The following is a 22,064-nucleotide window of genomic DNA, read 5'->3' as shown; positions in this document are numbered from 1 at the left end:
CATCATCAATACCATCTATGATCAAACTGTTTATTTTTTAAAAATGACATCTTATTATAGTTTAAAATTGAGTTTCTTTTATAAGGAGTGAATTTGAGCATCTCTGTATATCTTCAAAATCATTTGTTTTTCTTTTCTAAGTCAATAAACATTTAATGATGACCTACAAATATGCCTAATTGTTATCCTCATTACTGGAGACATGGTAATAAACAATATATAGCCTCCACAGACATATGGTAGAGACAGACAAGTGGCCAACAGTTACACTGGTCAAAATGTGGTATAATGGTACATTGGGAACCTGTTGGAGACACACCCATCATGGTGTAGAAGATCAATGGAGCCTCTAGCAGGAAGTGGCGTGCCAACTCAAATCCAATGGAAGTATCATTGTAGTTAGCTAGGCGAATACGAGCGATGGGAAGAAGATCACTAGGGGGGAGCAGACCTGGGTGTGCAAAGATGGGAGCAGAAAGCATCTGGCACTTGTACATAGTCCCATTCAGAGTGGCGCTGTCAGAAAAATAGGAAGGGGAGGTGGCAGGGCCGGCACACCACCCACTAATGTGGCCTTGAAAATCAGTTCAGGGGTTATGTGAACTTTGCCCTAATGAGCCTATGACATAATTCGAGGAGTTTCAAATGGAGGATATCATATCAGAAGTATCTTAGGGGTTGAGCTAGAGTTGATTGAAGAAGATATGGCGAGCAGTTAGGAGGCTGTCCAATAATTCAGGTAAGATGATGTTTTTGTGGTCTTAGGGATACACTAGATATTCGTAGATCTCATCGAACATTACTGTTGAAGCACCTCACTCCCCCAGGCCCCTCTGAGGATGAGGCACATGGCACAGGGGTGAGGGGCAACCCCCTACCACCAGACAGCCTGGGTGCGGGTCCTGCCTCTGCCAGTTCCTAGTTGCACGAGCCGGAGCAAAGGAGGAAGCCACTAACATTTGAAGAGTGCTGTGAAGATGCGGAGATAAGCGTGTCAAGTGCTACGTATGGCACTTGTCTTATAAAAATGGAAGCTTAATAACCACTATCTGGGCTTTCTTTTTTTTTTTTTTTTTTTTAATTTTATTCATGAGAGACACACACAGAGAGAGAGAGGGGCAGAGACACAGGCAGAGGGAGAAGCAGGCTCCACGCAGGGAGCCCGACGTGGGACTCGATCCCGAGACCCCAGGATCACGCCCTGGGCGGAAGGCGGCGCTAAACCGCGGAGCCCCCGCCCCCCCCCCCCCCCCCCGGGCTGCCCATCCCGAGACCCTCTTCGATGGAAGTAGCAGCTGTTGAGGAATAGCCTGCGCTGTGCGGTGTGCGGTGTGCGGTGTGCGGTGTGCGGTGTGCGAGGCAGACGCTGGGCCGGCTGGGGGATGCGCGGAGCAAGGGGTCCCAGCCCTCGCCCCGGGGGAGAAGCGGGGCGCCTCGCCCGTAGCTTAAGCTTGACCCGCCTGCCCCCCGCCGCTCACTTGACGCCGGGCACCCTTTCTCTCCGGGTCCGCACGGCGCGCGCCCCACCCCCCGAGCTGCCCGCGGGCCTCGAGCTCCGCACGCGCAGGGAGCCGCGCTGGCCCGGCACCGCGCACCGGGCGTCGGGGCGCTCGAACCCGGCGGCGGCCCCCGCCTCCCCGTGCACCGACCGGGGCGCCGCGAGCTGCCCCCTGGGTGCCCCCCGCCCCCCGAGTTCCGCTCTGCTCTCCTGCCGCCCGGTCCGCGCCCCCCGCCCCGGCCTCCCCTCCGCAGCCCCGCGCCTCCGGGCAGAGCCCGCGGGCAGCTCTGGCTCGCGCCCCCGATTTAGGGAAAGGGCGGCGGGCGGGCGCGGGTTGGCCGCGGGGGCGGGGGAGGCGGCCTCCGATTGGTCGGGGAGGGGGCGTGGAGGCACGGAGTTTCCCACAATGCCCCGGTGCGGTGCAGCCGCGGATGGATGCTGCGGGAAGGGGCTGCCATTTGCCGCCCCTGCCAGCGGCGCGCCGAGCGGCTCGCTCTCCCGCAGTGGCGGCCCGGCCCCCGCGACGCCGCCGCCCCGGCTCGGTCCGCGGCCGCCGCAGCGGTCGCCATGAACCCCGGCTCCGCGGCGGGAGAGGACAAGGGCGCGCCGGGCGGGGGCGGCGGGAGCTGCTGCCTGGGCGCCGAGGGCGGCGCGGAGCCGCGGGGCGCGGGGGCAGCGGCGGCGCTGGGGGCCGCCGCCCTGGAGGAGCCCGCGGCCGGCGGCCCGAAGGAGAAGGACGAGGCGCTGGAGGAGAAGCTGCGGAACTTAACTTTCCGGAAGCAGGTGTCTTACAGGTAGGCGCGGGTGCACAGGTGCGGCGCCGGGCGGAGAGCTCGGGCCCCCCCCCCCCCCCAGGCGCTCCCGCCGACCTGGGGGCGCCTGGCCCGCCGGCGCGCGCGCTCTGCTCCTGGGTACCCCTCCTTCTCTCTCCCCCTGGTGGGGAGATGCAGCCTCGTCTCCTCCCAGCACCCGGGCTGGCGGGGAGCTAGGGGCGCCCGGTTTCCCTCTGGAACAAGACAGAAGACTGGGTCCCTGAGGTCACGGCAGCAACCGTCATGCGTGTGCACCTGAGCGGGGCTCAGTTTCCCCGAGAGAAGTCCGCAAAGTTGTCCCTAAGCCGGTGTCATCTGTAGCCACTCCCCCTACCTCCTGGATTTCCTTGGATGAACCTTTGGCACGAACTCGGTAGTTGAGATCAGTGGAGATGGCCCTACAGACAGGAAGGAACAGCACCGCACTGACGAGGAATCCTTGGGGAAGTTGGCCCTGCCCTGAAATCTCCCATCAGGGAAGGGTCGATGTACAGGGAAGTCTGTGGGTGGTCACCTGGGGAGGGGTTACCTATACCCGTGCTCTCTCCCTCTCCCCCCCAGTGGAGGGTGGGGGGTGCCCAGCACCAGGAGGTGGGGAACCCGCAGGTCAGTCCGGGGTGAGTGCCACAATGGGGCCATGCTTGCCCCTGAGGATGGATGCAACTGAGAGACAAGGACAGTGTAGGATAAAGGGCCACCAAGTTATCATAAGAGATGACCCCAAAGTGTTTCAGTATGGAAACATGAGAAATGAGGATTCAGTACGTTCTCTGCTCCACCTCCCCACCCGCATCCTCAGGCAAGAAGAAAGCTTTTGAGAGGTTCCGAGAGTTTCAGAGACTCTCCCCTTACTGCTGGGTTAGTTTTAAAGTCAAGGCAATAAATAAGCATAGAATTACAAACATTTGCACTTGCTGGGCTCTGAGCATTTCCTGAAAAGGGGTCAGTAAAAAACATTAGTGTGACCTGACTCCTTTGAGCCGGCAGTCCTTTCCAGAAACCCATATAAAGTATTAAGCCTGCCACACCATGTGCTGTTATGTAAGCAAAAGCAGATGACAGAGGTGTGTGGGTTTGTGAGGGCGTGTGTTGTGTTTATGGGGGCATGTGTGTGAATCATTGGGATCCCCGTAGGCATTGCCTGGACTCGAGGCCCCAGTCACTAGGGCATGGGCCCCGTGTCTCTAAGTGTTGGTTGGCTTCTGATGACTCGGAATCGGTCTTGCTGGTGAGGCTGTGGCTCCCGCATCACCTGCGTGCATTTTGTTCACTGTGCACCGAGGGAGTTTCCCACTTGACTTGCTCTTTTAGTTACTCACATAGATCAGGATCAAATGAATCTTTCTCTTTATATTTTTTGGTTTCTAAAAATAGGTGTTGGAGAGTGGGGTAGCTCTAGGGAGGTATGCCAGGACACAGGCAGTTCTACTTCCTAGTGATGATGGCCTGCCCAGCCCTTAGGGGAACAGGGACCACATCCAGTCTAATTTGGGAGCTGTGGGTTTGGCGGGGGGGGGGGGGGGGGGGGGGGGGGGGGGGGGGGCGTTGATTACATTAAGCACATTGTAGGTCTGGGCTTCTGAGCTGAGAAACTCTCCTGCATTACTGGTATTCATTGGACTCCTGGCGACAGTGGGTAGGGCTCTGAGGCCAGAGTTTGCAAGGGAAATCATTTCAGCGTGCCTCTTGGCAGGGGGTCATTCCCTGAGGCTCTCTCCTGGACCTGGGCGCTGTGTGAGTGGGGCATGGCTTTCTGGATTGCACGCCCACGCATGCATGTGTGTGTGTGCACACACAAACATAGACATGGACACAGAATTTTTCTGTAAAGTACTAAGAATACGGCATCTGCCTTCCAATCCATCGAGGTGGATCCCACTTTGTGAACATTTCCTTTCAAATAAAGCTTTACAATCTCCAATTCATGGAACCACCTGCTTCAGCATCACCTCAGGGGGCTGGTTAAAAAGGCCTGCCACCCCAGACTTACAAAATCAAACAGTCCGTGGGTGGGAATCTTTAACAGCCTCCTGAGGCAATGCTTAAGCACATTAATATCTGAGGATTGCTGCCCTATTTTTTGCCCAAAGGCTAAACAATTGATCTTTGAGCTCATAAACGGGTGCCCAGCCAAACAAGGCCAGGGAGTCCCAAAGTCAGAGGAAAGACAGCGAAGACATAGGTGATTCCATCTGGCACATGTTTGTCCTGGGTCACCCGTTTGATTACTATTATTATCTTTTTTAGAGTCAGGGTGAGTGGCCTCCCCACTCGCATGGCAGCTGTTCCTGCTGGATTCAGGTGTAGCTGGGCCTGACCATTTTGCTGGTGGGTTAACAGGTAGTCTGTAAAGAAAGTACAGCTCTGGCTGGAGTTGGGCCCTGGCCCCTCTCTGAGGCCCACGCCGCCTCACTCCCGGGGGCACCCGAGGACAGCGACTGGTGGGGTGGGTGTTCGTGGAGACAGGTTGGGAGTACATCAGGGGATGGAGCCTGAGTCAAGGGGTCGGTTGGTGGGGGAAGCCTGGCCATTTGTGTAAGGGGGTCGTGTGAGGTGGGGGGGAAGAGGAGCCTTGCAGGTAGGTAAAAAATATCTTTTGGAGAACATGGGAATTTGCAGAATGACACTTGACAGGAAAGAAGAAGGGGACTTTGGGAGAGGGTGTGCGTGTGCGTGTGTGTAGGGGGGTCTCATCTGCTCCTTCTGTTGCTAAGGAACATATAAGCTAGATTTTAAAAATAAATGAGGAGTGGGTGGGCATATGCAGTGACTCCTGTCTTTTTAGGAACTGGAGCCCTTTACAAAAAGCCTTTAAATAACCATTTCTGGAGGCAGATTATTCATTTTGCCTGACTTTTACTTTGTTAAGTAAAATAAACTCTTTATATACCTCTAGATTTCCCCTCATTATCTTTTCTTTCTTAGCCTTTTTTTTTGGGGGGGAAGCCATTTTTCCCATGGAGAGTTTTCCTTTATTTCAGATTCTGCTCCCCTAGAGCAAATAGTCTCTGTAGACTGTAAAGCTAAAGGTTTTAGAAGGCAGTGCAAGTGAGCTGGTACTTTTCTCTTAAAATTACTACTTCCTTTTTCTTTGCAAATTATGGTGCTGCAACATGATACATATGTGCCAACGACTATATAATGTGTAGGAACTGGGTTTTTTTAAAACTGCTGTAAGAATTCCCATTTAAGTTAGTAAAAAAAAAAAATTCTTTCAGAAATCCACAGGGGAGGGGAAGAAGAGGGTAGCTGATGTTCCTCGTACCAGGCACTGCATATGCCATCCTGTTTACTTGTCATGATGGTCTTATGTGTGGTTATGGTTATTTCTATATATTTCTGTTCTATTCATTCTACAGACAATGAACTTGAGGGATAGGACTTGAGTAGGAGGCAATTTGCAAACCAAGATCTGACTCTAAAGGGTGCTCCCTTTATTTATTCTTTTTAAAATTTTTTTATTGGAGTTCAGTTTGCCAACATATAGCATAACACCCAGTGCTCATCCTGCCAAGTGCCCACCTCAGTGCCTATCACCCAGTCACCCCAACCCCCCACCCACCTCCCCTTCCACTACCCCTTGTTCATTTCCCAGAGTTAGGTGTCTCTCATGTTTTGTCACCCTCACTGATATTTTCACTCATTTTTCTCTCCTTTCCCTTTATTCCCTTTCACTAATTTTTATATTCCCCAAATGAATGAGACCATATAATGTTTGTCCTTTTCCGATTGACTTATTTCACTCGGGTGCTCCCTTTAAACCACGTTCTGCTTCCCTCAACATTCACTTCGGGTTGGAAGCCTCTCCACGAGTGTGCAAGCATATATATGTGTGTGTGTGTGTATGTGTGTGATGTGAGCTGTTGTTCACCTCCTTTGTAATAGGTCACAGGTCATTATATATTATCTCTTACTCACTCTGGGTCATCTCCCTTTAGCCATATAAATTTAAGGAGTTCCTCTACTATGTCAAAAATAAAAATGAATATAGGGCAGCCGGGTGGCTCAGTGGTTTAGCGCTGCCTTCAGCCCACGGCGTGATCCTGGAGACCCAGGGTCAAGTCCCACGTCAGGCTCGCTGTATGGAGCCTGCTTCTCCCTCCGTCTACTGTGTCTCTGCCTCTCTCTCTCTCTCTCTTTGTGTCTCTCATGAATAAATAAATAAAATCTTTAAAAAAAGAATATAAATAATTCCCTTACTATGTCAGAATAAAAATGAATATAAACCCATGGTCACCGAAACATGTATTAGTTTTGCTTCTTAGAACAAAACCACCTACGTGACACCTGCCATAATCATGAAGATGCCCCTGTTAGAGTTTTACATGCCTTTGAATAAAAATTACACAGATGTTGTGTAGGTGAACCTAGGTCCAGTGAACAACTGGCTTGTGTGTGTGTCCTTGGGCAGCCCAAAATACATAATGAGGTATGATTTCACTTGTAAGAAGGCCTGGGCAGCTACCATTATGTATAAGATGTTGATGGTATGCTTCAGCTTCCTGACTTATGCTCCGGGACAGTCCTGCCAAACCCTCCTTAGAGGGGAATTTTGGTATGATACAGAAGTAACTGGCAGGAACTATTAAAGTCCTTAGGTTAGACAACTTGGTAAAAAATGATTTGTTATTCTTTACAGGTTGACAAGAACATAGTTTCCATTCTTGTTTTTTTTTTTTTCCTGCAAAGCAAGATTGTATGATTATAGGAAAGGCCAGTGGGATGTAGAAAGCCAAATAGGACAGCATGGACTCTGTTTTTCCTTGCACAAGAACCAATCGTGTGCGGGCAAAGTTTTCTCCTGAATATCAGTACGCAGTATCCTCCTTTGTAAATCAATTTTGCTTATTTTATGTTTCATACATTTGCTCACTATTTAGAGCCTTCAGGATCAGATGAAAACTTCAATTCTAATTTAATGTTTCCTTCCTGAATAATTCCTTAAGACTTGGCTAAGTGGGGATCCCTGGGTGGTGCAGCGGTTTAGCACCTGCCTTTGGCCCAGGGCGTGATCCTGGAGACCCGGGATCGAATCCCACGTCGGGCTCCCGGTGCATGGAGCCTGCTTCTCCCTCTGCCTATGTCTCTGCCTCTCTCTCTCTCTTTCTCTCTGTGTGACTATCGTAAATAAATAAAAATTAAAAAAAAAAAAAAAGACTTGGCTAAGTGTAGACGTCCTCATTCAGGACACCAACTGGGCAGGATTGCACTGGAACCGTTGTTCAGAGTACTCAGTCTGCTCTAGTTGATCTTTCAGAGGCTTGCTTTTTACATGGTAGGGTGACAGCATTGGATCCTGTGGCATCAGGGGGAGGAGAAGTTGGAGGGGGTTGTGCTGGTGTTTGTTTCTGCTGTGGCAACAATGGCATTGCGTCATAGGGTCAACTTTAATTAGAGTAGAGGTAGCTCTTTGGAACATTTCAGCCTCTCTAATAGAGAAAATGAGGACTCCCAGTGAGGCTGGCTACACCTTCCCTGTCCGATGGGGCCGGGTTCTGGGATACACATCTTTTAGGCAACCCTGAGTTGTTCTTGAAGGGGGCTCAGAACTGTGTGAAGCTGGAAGCATCTAGAAGGACCATTGCCTAGAGGCTGACATGACATTTACTTTCTGACTTGGGTTTATGTTGATAACACCAATCCTAATTACTTTCGCTAAGACCCTCTAATTTTAGTTTTAGGACAACAGTTGCTCCACATCAATGGTGGATAACCGAGGGACCAAGGTAAGGAGCAAAAAACGTCTAAACTGCAGGTTCTTTTTTTTCCTTGGAAATTTAATTTGCATGAAATAACTATAAAAATGGACTAATTTCAAATTGTTTGAACTGGCTGGAACTATTTGAACTGTTGGAATTGTTTGAACTGGTTGGAATGTTATGCTTATTGCAAGGCATAACAAACCAAAGCAATGTAGAAGAAGATTAAAGAAGTTAAAATGCCAAAAAACGTCTGCTTGCACAGAATGCCCCCATAATTCCTCTCTGGCTTGTTCACCAGGCAAACTCCTCCTGAGGGTTAAGCTCCAAAGTGTCCACTTTCTGTGACAGGTGGTGGGTCTTCCTGTGTCCTCAACATGGCACTTCCAAAAACCTGTGTTAGGACTACCCTGTGATCTTCGGGTGTGAGAATTCAACTGGGGTTTGAACCTGGCATCTTCTAGCTGGTCTTGGGCATGTCATGTGACCCCACATATTCATCTCTAAAATGGGGGTAATAGTGATGCCTACCTTAGAGGTTTGTGATGAGAATTGCATGGGTTGCTTTATGCAAAGGACTCAGCACAGCGCCTTGCAGAGTTAACTTTTCCAGTTATTATTCCCCGCTAAGTTGTTAGCTCCTTTGAAGATGCAAATTGCACCTTATCAGTTGAATTTCTGAATCCTGTTCTTATTACTCAGTAGGTGTTGGATAAATATTTATTGGATGAATGAATTTAATTGCCTTCTTTAAATAAATGACTACTCTTCCCATTCCCTGTCCATCTCCGCTGCAATTTGGCCTTTCCACCAAAAGAAAGGTTGGTCTTCTCATTTACACTTTGTCCGACAGCCCGGAGCTGTGTTTCTGTGGCCCTCTTCCTGCGTGAGTACCTGCATCGGCCAGCTGTTGGAGGCTGGAGAGGGGTGGCAGGCTCCGACTTAACCAGCTATTTGTGGCTTGTCAAAGAAAAGACCTTAATTTGCCTTCTGAGTAGCACTAATTAGCTCTCAGGCTCTCCTTTCTGTCTGTCTCATTCCTTTCTAAGGGGGCATCATTGATTTCCTCCTCGGGGAATATTCCCATTGACTCCCCCCCACTCCATGATTAGAATTTAGAGCTGCAGGAAGATGGCTCTCTACCTCCCCCCCACCCCCGCACCCCGCCGGTTCCTGGAACCTGTCCTGCTGTCCACCAGCCCAGGTCCTGCCTTCCAGGGCCTCCGCTCCCTATCACCTCACTCTCCCTTTGCAGGTCACCCACTTGAGTTGGGTGGGAAGGTTATTTTAGGAAGAATTTCTTGGAGCACCTGGGTGACTCAGCGGTTGAGCATCTGCCTTTGGCTCAGGTCGTGATCCCGGGGTCCTGGGATCGAGTCCTGCATTGGGCTCCCTGCATGGAGCCTCCTTCTTCCTCCGCCTGTGTCTCTGCCTCTCTCTATGTATCCCTCATGAATAAATACATAAAATCTTTATTTTTTTTTTAAGAGGAAGAGTTTCTTTGTCGACGTAGTGACGCTGAGCTTTTGTTTTTCACTAGCTTCATAAGACATCCTTCAAAAAAGTGTTAGCTACCTTTTAGCCACGTACATTTACCACCCTTGAAGGATGGTGGTGAGTGTCCAGACACCCACGGGGCTCAAGGGGACGTGGCACGAGCATTGCTCTGTTCCCTTAGAGGAAATCGGATAGTCAGATGTGTGTGCACTGGCTGAGGTTGGGTAGGGATGGGAAGAAGGGTCTTTGCAGATGAATGTTCAACTCCTTCCCTTCCAGCCCTGAGGTTTTGTGAGCCTTTGAAATGGAGTAAATACTGTTTTCAGTTTTGTTTTGTTTTGTTTTTACAGACAACAGCTTTCTGACAGGGACTTCTGTAGTCCTTAACCTCCATGCATTCTACTCAAGTGGAGATTTGCTGTTAAATTTGCAGATTCATAAATAATGCTCTGATAAGAACCAATTGTCATTTGAGCTATCACATTAATGGTCTGGCTTGCTGGATGGAGTGGGGAAAAAAATCAAAGCTTAAAGCAGTAAGAACTCAACTGCAACCCAGTCTCATTATAATTACTCTCTAATGTCATGAGACACAGGTGGGATTGTGGTTAACAGCCCTGACTCTAGAGCCCTACCACCGCGTTTGGTTCTCCATCCATCTCTGCCTGCTGGGTGACCTCAGGCAAGTTACTTAATCTCTCTGTGCCTTTATTGCCTCACTGATGAAATAGTACGCACTGATGGTAGTACCCCAGCCTGTGGAATTGGTTGAAGGTTGATGCTCGTAATGCTTCCGCCACAAAGTAAGTGCTACGAGTGTTGGAGTGGTGTCTTTCATAGTTATGTCCAGCTAAGGAAACTTGGTGATTATTCTTCAAAATGTTGAACATGAGTCACATGTCAGTAGCTAGCAATCAAATTATTCAGAGAATATGAAAATAAGATAGCTCTGTACTTAGGAAACTTAAAGGTTTTGGCATTCACCGAGGTATAGGATATGCACTTTTGCTTTCACAACATACTAAAAATTAGTTGACTCTTACTAGAGCGTGTGAAGAGGATCAAGTTGCCCCTAAGTGCTGTGGAAACTGGCGTAGGCAGGAAGCCAAGGTCAGAGATGATGCACATGGTCAATGTGCCAAGCAGCAGTGGCCCACACCCCCAGACCAGTCATTTGGGAGCAGGAAGTCAGGCATGGAAGTATTGGATAACAGGGGTCTCAGAGCTTCAAGTGTCAGGAATAGATACACAGATAAAGACAGAGGTACTAGAAATAGAGTTGTCACCAGGGACTCCAGGACAGAGGTCATTTCTCTTCTGGCCTGGCTCGATGATGTCTGCTTTATGCGTCCAGACAATGGCCTGCCGCCCTGTCCTGGCAATCAGAGAAAAAGCTTCCCAGATGCTACCTGGCCTGGATTATTTCAGAAATGGAAGGCTCAGCCTTCTGGGATGTTCTATCAGTTTTCCCAACCAGGCCAAACAACAGAATTTACTTTTTAAAATTGTAGGTGGTTATTAAATATTTGTTGAACAAATAAAACTGGCTCAAGACCGTGGAATAGTACTGAGGAAGTTAATTCATTTTTTTTTCTACAAAAGGCAAAGGAAAGGCAGTTTGGTTGCTTTTGTGTTATCATGCAGATTTTCAGGAAATAGCCAGAAAAGAGACTCCTTGAAAAGTTCAAAGTACATTTTTAAAATGTGTCATTCCTTTGTATACCAGAAATATGTCAAAAATTCTATGGAAAAAAATACATTTTTGTTTTAAAAACACTTGAAAGTAATTTGTTTAAAGATGAAAGGGGCTATATATAAGCTTATGCGGAAGCGGTTGGGAAGGGTTCCACATATGACTTTTGAGACAAACTTCTGGAGCATTCTTCAAGCCGAAAGGACTGTGTTCTCATCACTGTCCTTAGGTAGGTAACCGGGTGTGAGGCAATCTCTCTCTGAGACAGAGAGCATTCCCTGTAGGGGTTTTGGAGAAAAGAGCCTGATTTAAAACGGTTTCTTCCTTTTAAATTGGCCCCCTCTCAATGCAAAGACTAAGCTATAGCATATTTTTGTCTCTCTCCAATTGAAGCACTGTCCTCAGCATCTAAAGTAAGACAGGAAGTGCAAAAACCTTGAACCCTAGAAGCCTCAGAGCATGATCTTCCCTGGCAGAGTGAAAACCCATGGAGCCTCTGAACCTTCCTGGTCTACACCACCTTTTCTCACAGTGGCCAAAGTCCAGTGGAAACCAGTTGTTCTTGCCCTTCCCAGTGGCCGCTGACAGACCATTCCCCAAGGCAGCAGAGACAGCCCACATATTTCCAAAGTCTTTGTGCAGCGCAGCTAAGAGAAGAAACAAGCTCTTCTTAGGATTGAGATGCGGACTGTAAGTGTTAATTTACTTAACTACCTACTTGTGAATATTAATCAGTATAAGGTCCTGATTTTGCTAAATGTTTACTCTGTGCCAAGAGCTTCTGAACACTTTATAGGTAGCGTTTCCTTTCAGCCTCAATCAAGTCGGGACTGTTACTACTTCCATTTGACAGACAAGGGTCCTGAGGCTCCGAGTTTAAGCAAATTGCCTGAGGTCACAAAGCCAGTGAAATGGCAGATGTAAAATCCATGCCCGTGGCTGCCCACTGCTCTCTTAAGGCAACTTTGCACCTTGGTTCTTCTTTCACCCTTTCCCACTCTCTCTGTGTGCAAATAGCCCCAGTTCCACCATCTGGTGGTTTATTGGACTAACATCCCCTGAGAGGAGAGATCCACGGGCCCATCATTTAGGTGGGTCCAGCCAGTCCTGACACAGGACATAGAGACAGGTTGATTGGCTGGCAGAGCAAGAGTTCCTTTCCTGTCCCAGCATGGACTCGGCTCTGGGAATAGCCCCGTGCTACCGGGAACTGTAGGCAGGCCAACATTGAGCTTTCTTGGGTGGCTCTTTCTAAAACTGTATGAATTTTCCATTGCATGAGATGGGGAAATAGATCCAGGTTCCTGGGGCAGAGAAATGATTTGCAGGGATTACAGCCCGCTCCTTCAAATGCTGCTTCCACTACGAGACCTTGTGATCTGTTGGAAGCAGAGTGGAACTTGAGAGGAGTGGTTAATGGTACGGTGGCTTGGGGTCCAGTGAAGAAGTTAGAACTGATTTATGTGTACCTTTTGTGGTTGAAATGGTCCAGTGAGCACCAATTTGATTTTTTATTTTTTAATAAGTATTAATAAGTATCAATAAGTAATAATAAGTATTAGTAAGTAATCCCAGGAGAGCTGAGTCTTCACCTTTAACAGGAGGGCCTATTCAGGCTGTAAGTACTTGCAGTATAAGTTAATTCATAACGACACCCTTCAGAATTCATAAGTGTATGCATGTGCACCGTTATAGTCACCTAGAAAGTTCCAAAGGATGATTTAAAAAACCTGAGTCATTCTTTCCCATTTGAAGAAAACCTTCAGAATTTCTTAGCGAAATAAATCTCTAGTTCAAAAATAAACGACAAAGCTATTTAAAGATTAAAACAGAAGCTTTCTATGAGCCAGTGTGGAATTATAACAAAATCTAAGGGATTTTTTTTTTTAAGACAGATTTCTGGAGATTTCTTACACTGTTAATACTGACTAAATTTAAGTACTTATAATAAAGATGTGTGTGGCACTTTTAGGGCTTTACCATTTATAAACTGCTTTCGTGTACTTGATCTAATTTTACCCTCAGAACGATCTTAGGCAACAGGTGGGGTAGGTACTGGTTTTATGGCCATTGCACATTTCGGGAAACAGGCATGACCACTAAGTGATGGGCTAGTAAGGGGCACTTCCAGGCTTAGGCTAGTTTCCAAAAAGTCCCACATTCTTTTCATTTCAGGGCACTGCTTCCATGCACCGTTCTCTGCGTAGGTTGATAGCAACATCTCCCTTTTGTTAATTTTATTTACTTGAATTTATCTCAGTTGTTAATCACAATGGGCAAAGTTGAAATCAGTCACTGGCTGGCATATCAAATCCATATCACATTGACAAGGAGGATGACCTCATTGTTGATCTCATTACTCTTTTTTGTAGGTTCAAAAACGTGAAACCACTGGCGGGATGGTATATGTTTATCACTCCTCTACTGGGAGAAAAAAAAAAGAAATATTCAGGCTCTTCCTTTGCATTAGTTGCTAGGCAGCAGCCATTTCATTGTAAAGGAGATTCAGTTCAAGTAATGATATAGGTATTCCAAGAATAGCATTTCATTTTTACAGCAACTGCATTTCACGTCTCCATATAGCGTATGCTCTTGTGGCTCAGTGATTTTAGGAGGAGAAGTAGGCACCTCAACACATTTGCTGAATGTGTGAAGAACGTTCTATATAGCTGATCACCTAATAGCCAAACTCTCGTGACCTGTGACTAAGGTTGTGCAGCATTCATAAGCTCCTTGCACTTTTAAGGATTTGGAAGTGTCTCCAGAAAATATGACAGCCAAACAGGTATGCTTTTGAGGCCATATTTGATATTAACTGAGAACATCTCAATGGAATGTTCTGGATAATTTAGAATTCTAAGTTTTTGAAGTAACATGGCACAGAATAGAATTTGGTTGCAGTGGAGAGTTGGATCGTGGACAAGATTTCATTGTATTGAGATTTTGCTAGCAACTGAAGATAAAAGAGAGTACCGCACGGCTAGCATAAGTCCTGGAGTTCAGTTTTATCAGTGAAGAGGGTAGGAGTATAGGGGAAGGCATGTATCTGAGACATGAGTGTGTGTCATTCTTCTATAGTTATGTGTGTAAAAGAGGAGATTGTCGAATTACAGGGCTGTCAGGTGATATATTTTTTTGATTGCACTATCATTAATCTTAAAGGCTGCATGATCTGTGTGTGGAAGCCCAAGGCCCTGCTTTTCGAGGCATTTATGTCATCTCTGCTATAGGTTATCCAGACTGTTGTGAAATTTATGTGTGCCTAGACAAATATATTTTCTTTAGTGAACTGCTTTATGGGAGCTGTTAAGGGAGCAAACTTTGTTGTTTCCTGAGAGTGTGCTGCACACCACTGCTCCCCCGACCCCCTCACCAGGCCATTTGAGAGAAAATACCTCTTTCCGGGAGCAGATGGGATGCTTGGAAGCTGGTCTTTAACTTCCAGTAAATTGCCCTCCCATTTATGGCAAAGTATCTCTTCCAGGAACTAAAAGTAATCTTCAGAAGAAATAATACGTGGATGAATCCACAAATGGCGAACGGTTATTCCCACTGTGGTGTGAGTTCATTAGTATAGTTGGTTTTAGCATCTACCCAGCAATTAGTGCTTCTCAGATATTTCATTGTGCACTTTTTACAATTACTTAAAACAGCTTTTGTGAAGCAGGTCTGGTGTTGTAGGAAACCATCATCTACATGGAGAAATCAAGTCTAGAGGGCTGGAAAGGAGAGGACTGGAATCATTGACTTCTCTCCTGGCATGAAGCCACAGAGGAGCAAAAGCCTCCATGTCTTTAGAAAAAGCACTTCCGAGGGGTGCTCAGTGGTGTACCCTCATCATTATTAATAGTAATATTACCAGTCACAATAATGTTATTTACTGAGGTCTTATTATAAGTGCCAGGAACCGTGCTAAGTGATTTGCATACTTTATTCCAGTTAATTCTTACAACAACTCTATCAGGTAGATGCTGTTACTATTTAAAGTTGGACAGAAGGGCAGCCCGGGTGGCGCAGCGGTTTGGCGCTGCCTGCAGCCTGGGGTGTGATCTTGGAGACCCAGGATCGAGTCCCATGTCGGGTTCCCTGTGTGGAGCCTGCTTCTCCCTCTGCCTGTGTCTCTGCCTTTCTCTCTGTGTGTCTATGAATAAATAAATAAAATCTTTAAAAAAAATAAAATTGGACAGAAGAGAAAACTGAGGCACAGGGGAATAAAGTACCGTCTCAGGACCTCATAGCTAGCAAGCAATGAAGCCAGGATTTCAGCGTCAGGAGACCTCCTTGGCCAGTGCTATATCCCGGTATAGATGTATAGATCTACCCTGTTCTCTTCTTGGGAATCACCTCTACCCTATTGTGTGCAGTCTCTTGGGGTTGTACATCAAGGTACCCGGCTCTGAGCCATGGAGGCCACTGAGGTCTCTGGAAGCTGTCACCACTGGCTTCCTCTTACCGCACTATCTTAGGGCATATGACCTGAGTTTCAACAGTTCAAGCTCTTTTGGATTTGACCTCTTAAAGGCTGTCAGAGGAAGTGACAGTTTGTTCATATCCATTAACAATTCCCCGGTAGGACAGTTCCTTCTGCCCTTGCTGCTGTCTATTCCAAGCATGGATCCCCCAGCCTTTCGATTAAATTGTGAACTATCCAACATCTTATCAATGCACTTCCTCTTTGTTTAAGTAAAAAAAGCAAAACAACAACAACAACAAAAACAAACAAACAAACAAAAAACACAACCCCTTCTCCCACCAAAAAACTCCCCCAAAAAACTAACTGATAAAGAGTCAATTGGCAAATAGTCCACAGCAGAGGCTGGTGAATGTCTTCCCTGTCAGGTGTTCTTGGCTACACCTGGGAGAGTGTTATACTGTGCTTAGGTCTAATAGTTGGAAAGTTTTCATTATAAGGAAAAATAAGACACTACCATTTTATGGATATTTAGCATAACTTAGGTACTTCGTGCCTCCTGTTTTGTTGTTCTCGTATCTAATTATCACAGCAACTGTCTGAATTTAGTTATTTCTATTTTACAAATGAGGACACTGAATCTCACAGAGGGAAGTAATTTGATTCACGTCAAAGAAGTATTAGCTGATGGGATCAGGATTCAGACTCAGTTCTAGGTCACCCAAGGCATACAATTTTCCCCATGATCCCATGTTGCCTCCATGTTGAGGCTAACCCTGACTCCTTTATTTTTTGCCTACTGGCATTACATTTGCCCTTCTGGTGGGGCATTTAGATTAACCCTCCCCATTTTGCTATATGGTAGGTCTTCAAGTATTTGAAGTCAGGTATTATATTTCTCTTTAGCCCTCTGTTTCTTTAGACTAAACCATCTCCACTTTCATTCTTCAGTTTTCCCTTATCTAAAGGTGATTGCAAAGCCACTGTTCTGTGTGTCCCTAATTTGACAGCATACTGGTTTCTCCATGACTTTCTTCATAAGAATTGAGCAGTAAACTAAAAATGTGGTCTAACCAGGGCCACCACGAGCACATGCGGTATCTTTGTTTGAATTAGAAACAGGTTCCAAGTCTAAGTGGACAAGTTAATAAAAAGCCTCTCTTACTTCCGAGCTCTTTCTCAGCCCCAGAGCCAGACTCTGCAGGTGGTAGGTGGCACTTAGGGTGGGTTTCAGCCTCCACCTGCCCCCTCCTCTAGGTGTCCTAAGCAAAGGGTACAACCTGTGTGTATATGGGCATGGCTCTAGGAACTTACTTCCCTGCTGTGGTGGTAGGCTGCTGTGAGTATATGGGTTAGCATGGGTTCAGGCCAACTGCTGTAAAACTTGTTCCAAAAGCCAAATATTCAGGTTGCCAATTCGACAAATTACTCATGAAATTTCCGGTGTCTTGCTTAAGATGCAGCCATTTCACTTAAGGTTTGTCATTTCAGTTTGGCTAAATGTTTATTTGGCATGTTTCATATTTATTTCAGACACCAAGCACTTCTAGAATGTTCAGGATTCCCTTTCCTTTTCTTCCTCCTTCCCTCCCACTCTCCCTCCTTCCATCCCTCTCTCCATCCTTCTCTCCCTTCTTTCCTAAATAAGAAATGTCAAGCTCTTAAGAACTATTTACTATTACCTCTATTTTTCAGACTTATGCCCCGCATCTCCTCCCCCTTGACCCTGCTGCTGTTGGAGAGATGCCTGTGGTCAACCTTTCTAAAAGTGGCTTAAGCTATTTGTCTGTGAGGTTTTGGTGAACTTTCTTTTAGTGTGTTGACGCAGAACTTATAAAGAAATCCATCTGCTTTTACTAAACCTATATTTGGGGGCCAAAAACATTACTTATTTTGTCCAGAGGATAGCCTTCTACTGTTTCAGATATGAGCGCTGCCCAGTACAGTAGACATGAGCCACATATGCCTATCAGAAGTCATTTAATACATTGAATTTGAACCCAATTCCTCAGTCACAGTAGCCACACATTAAGTGGTTCATAGCCATGGTAACTACTAGGCACCGTATTGAACAGCACAGATACAAACCGTTTTTATCACTGAAGACAGGTCTATTGAACAGTGCTTCTTTGAGAGATTAATGTCAAGACACTAATTGATCAAACCTCTAGAAACTGCTAGCCGGTCATCCTTAAATGACAACACTGAATATAGTTCTTGAATGAAGAAATCTAGTTCTCTAATTACAAAGTTATACTTTAGAAGTATAGTAGGAAGAAGAGAGCACTGAAGACAGGGAAAAGGGGAAGGTCATTCTTGGTGTTCTCCATCATGTTGCTGGTCACATCCCTACCCGCCTCCCGCCCCCCCCCCCCGCCCCCCGCCCCAGTGATAACCAATCCCTGTAAGGGTAAGAACAGGAAATTTGTCTTCTCTTTCCTTTGTAAGCTTCATCTTCCTGTAAATTGCCAGATATGCAGAGCTCTGTGCAGCCGGGAACAAGTTCTGTGGCTTTTGGGTGGACTGGCTGTTTTGCCCTCGAGAATACCTAGCTTGGCCTACAGTTGTTGTATTTGGAGCCCAAGGGAAGGGTGGGTGAAGAGCATCACTGCTTCCCCATCAGGAGATTCCTGAAATTTGGCAAGGGCGTGGTCCACCATGCAGAGTATGCAGAACTTGGAATATGAATGTGCAGCTTCAGGTTCTACATCACAGAAATTGCTTATTAGGCTCCTTGTTTCATTCTTAACACTAGTTCTCATTACGTTCAATAAGGATTTATTGTAAATTCACCACATAGGCATGTAAGTAAATGCATGAACTTGAACCTTTAAGGTGGCTCACCTGGTTCTTACAGGAAAGACCTTAGGAGACTATGAAAAGAGCTTCAAGGACAAAGCAAAAACCCCAGGGAATCCTTGTGTGTTTGTGTGGATTCTCTCTGGTGCTTTGAACTGCCAATATTGCACACAAGGGTGTTCTAAAAATAACCTGAGTAATGTGCATCCTCAGCTGAAGGGAGTGAGATAATTTGTGAGGATGATGAAAAATGGAAAAGAAGAGAAGCTTTAGGACATGAGAAATGAAATACATGAATCTCCCTGGTCTCTGAGGCTCTCCCACGCATCAAGTGCTTTCTTTGAAGTCTTGATATTGAAAATCAGGAAAAAGTACTAAAAAAAAAAAAAAAAAAAAAAGGCACCAAGGGGAGAATCATTGGGTTTTTCTCACCTATGTTAATAACACGAGCAGTTGTCTGGACGAAAACTCACCCATCTTATAGGAATAGTTATAGAATACTCACATGCTGTTCATGCAAAGCCCTTGCTGAAGAATCCAGAGTCAAATAATAAATGATTTCTATCTTAAAGTGATTTAAACTGATTATAACTTATTGGGGAAACAAAAAAATGTGTTGAGTGCCTACTGTATGCCAAATACTATGCTAAGTGCTAGAAATAAAAGAGAAGAAATTCTGTTATCTAGCTTTTACAGTCTAGTGAGGGAGAAGCAGGGATTGACCTGTAGCAATACATAGTGATAAGTACAGAGATGGAGGGATGGTTGGGGGCCCCAGAGGAAGGGCGCCTACATCAGATGCAAGAGTGGAAAAAAGATCTTCTAGAGCAGATAATGGTTAAGCATGCCTTCAAGATGAAGAGAGGATGGCTAAGTGAATTCGTTCATACCCCGGATTCAATGGAGGAAACATGCCTTTAAGTTCCAAATGGCAAACTAGAATTTTGGAACACATTCCATTTGCTTCTACTCTCTTTTCAATAGCCCCTGAAATCAGCCATTTGAGTTTTTTTGGAGTGGAAGCTTTCAACAGGCTCCACTACCTATAAATCCACACATGAAGGATCTTTACTAGAAATTTTATCTATTCTGTACCTCTTCGGCATCAGCAGCTTGAACAAAGCTACAAACAGTAGGCATAAAGTGACACACATGGTCATTTCTGGGTTGTAGAAGCACCAAAGGGAGGGAGAGAAGTTAGTTATGTTTGGGAGTTTTCTTGAAACATTGGCTTTGAAGTATTGGTAGGATTCCAACAAGGGGAGATAGGGTGCAAGGAGGGCAGGTATGGAAAACAAGCCAGCCGGAAGGATTGTATGAGAAAGGACTTGGTGAGTGGAATGAATAAGGTACTGGAGCAGCCATGTGAATTATGGGATAATTTTGCTTTGAGTAGGGAGATACATAATGAAAGGTCAGGCAAGAAAGGTAACTTAAATCTCATGATAGAACGCCTTCATGCCATCAGAAGGGTTTGAATTTTGTAGTTAACAGAGAGCCATTGAAGATAGGGCAGAGAGGTGACACTCTGGACCCAAATGTGGGAAAGTCCCTGTTCTTCCTGGATCCATTTCTAATTCCTCTTTCTGGAGACACTATTATTACTGCAGAAGTCATTGCTGCAGAAGTGACGCCTGTCCCCTGCTCTGCCATGAAACCTTCCAGAGTGGACAAGAGCTTCCCTCCCTCCTTCAGGGCATGAAGAGGGAAGGGAGATCTCTGTTGTCTCTGCAGTGACCATGGTGGCTGAAAGCCATGCTCCTCTCCTGCCTGTGGGACAATAGAAAGGAGGAAGGAGGACACAAGGAAGAAGGGCGAATCTCAAATCCATGAGAATCTGGGAAAGACTGAGTAAGGAGAATGTGAGATGTACTCAGAGCCTGAACATGAAACTCATTTTTCCATAAAGTGTAAATAAGTGGTTAGATTTGGTGTTCAAACCAGGTAACCATTGGGGAAGTTTGAGAGGATAGGGTGCCTTAGAACTGGGAATTTCTTTTTTCCCTTTCAAGATTTTATTTAAATTCTAGTTAACATACAGTATAGTGCTAGCTTTGGGGGGTAGAATTTAGTGATTTGTCACAAGTGCCCTCCTTAATGCCCATCTCCCAATTCACCTCCCCTGGGACTTTTCTTTCTAATCTGTTTGGAGAAACTCCCCAAATCACATCATCATTGAAATTTTGTTAATGAAGTGGAAAGGTCCCCCTAGAAAGCACTGGACAAATTAATAGAGAAATATGTGTTTTGAATTTATTAGAAAATAGTAGTTGAGCAGCTTAAACGTTGTTCACTGTCAGAGGACTGTGTTACTGTCTAACACTCTTACATGAATAGGGATTGGCTGGACCAGTTAATAGAAATACAGGTAATTTTGCAGCCAGGAAAGATTTGCTTTCAGCTGCAAACTGCACACTCTTTTCAGACCTAATCTTCAGTAAATGGAGTGCAGCATTGCGGTGGAAAGTCAGTGTGACCAATTCTGTCCCATGGCTTTCATGCTGGCTCTTGAAGGATTAGGGCGGTGCCTAGTTCATTCTTTGTGTTAGGTACGTTGCATTGCAAGACTTCAGAGCTAGCCCCCCTCTGCATTTTGGAAAATCATCATTTTTCTTGTATAAATGGAAAATAGAAAAAATTGGGTAGAAGAGAGAACAAGTTGGAGATCAAAGTAATATTAACATACGGGAGGGAGTAGAGCTTGATTCAAGGCCACCCAGAGTGATGAGTAGTAGTAATCTTGGGCCTGCAGGCCCACATGACCTGTCTGATGTGGGGACACAGCCTGCAAACTTAATTTCAGGATTTCAAGATTTAAAAACTCTGTCTACCTTTCAACAAACCCGACTGTTAATTATGTAGAGACCACCCAGCAATGCTGTAATTGCATTTCATAATAGTAAACTCTAAGATGCAAAACTTTTTATTCCTTCCCATGTTACTCAGTGAAGCCACTTTTGTTTTAAATGAAAAAAAAAAGTGACCCTCAGTTTTTTCCCTCGATAGCCTTCTTTCAAAAATGTTCCTTCTTCACTGTCCTAAATCGACAAAGGCATAAATAAAGTCAGAAAATAAGTCTGGGGGGTGCCTGGATGACTCAGTTAAGTGACTCCTTGGGCTCAGGTCATGACCTTGGGGTCCTGGGATCAGGTTCCATATCAGGCTCCCTCTCCATCTGCCTCTCCCCAAGCTCATGCGCTCTCTCTCTCTCTCTCTCTCTAATAAATAGATAAAATTGTTTTAAAAATTAGAAAATAAGTCTGTTAATGTGTCATTGTCTATCCGTGTTGGAAAATACTGCTACCATGTATGTGTGTGTTTGTGTATGTTTGAAAATGGAATTAGCTTGTTTGTGTGTCACTTGCTAACCCTCAGGTAGGTCTCACTGTCTCTGAAGTCTTGTGTCCTCATCTGAAAAATGAGGCTGGTGATACCTATTGCACAGCATGATGGTTGAGGTTGCATGGAATGACATATGCACTTTGTGGATTGTAAACCCCGTCTAGATGCAAGACACTGCTGCACTACCACCACGCTAGATCATGTGTGTGCCATCTGTGATGGAAGGATGTGAAGACCTTATGGACTTCTCAGGGTAACCACATTTCTTTGTGACAGCTCTGGAGCATGGCCTTGCCAGTGGTACACATCATTT

The 22,064-nt window shown here is 45.8% G+C and overlaps 1 protein-coding gene across 1 annotated transcript in view; it reads left to right on the top strand.

The window, feature by feature from the left end:
• The first annotated feature begins 1,929 nt into the window (after positions 1 to 1,929).
• Positions 1,930 to 22,064, top strand: part of DGKI (diacylglycerol kinase iota) — a 428,861-nt gene continuing 408,726 nt past the window's right edge. The window contains 2 exon segments of the mRNA XM_049094866.1: positions 1,930 to 2,006; positions 2,008 to 2,292. Coding sequence (XP_048950823.1) covers positions 1,930 to 2,006; positions 2,008 to 2,292 — 362 coding nt within the window.

The sequence above is a fragment of the Canis lupus genome, chromosome 16 (assembly GCF_003254725.2).
Source record: "Canis lupus dingo isolate Sandy chromosome 16, ASM325472v2, whole genome shotgun sequence".
Taxonomy (NCBI): Eukaryota; Metazoa; Chordata; class Mammalia; order Carnivora; family Canidae; genus Canis; species Canis lupus.
The sequence above is the reverse complement of the archived record's forward strand: the minus strand, read 5'-3'. Positions and strand labels throughout refer to the sequence as shown.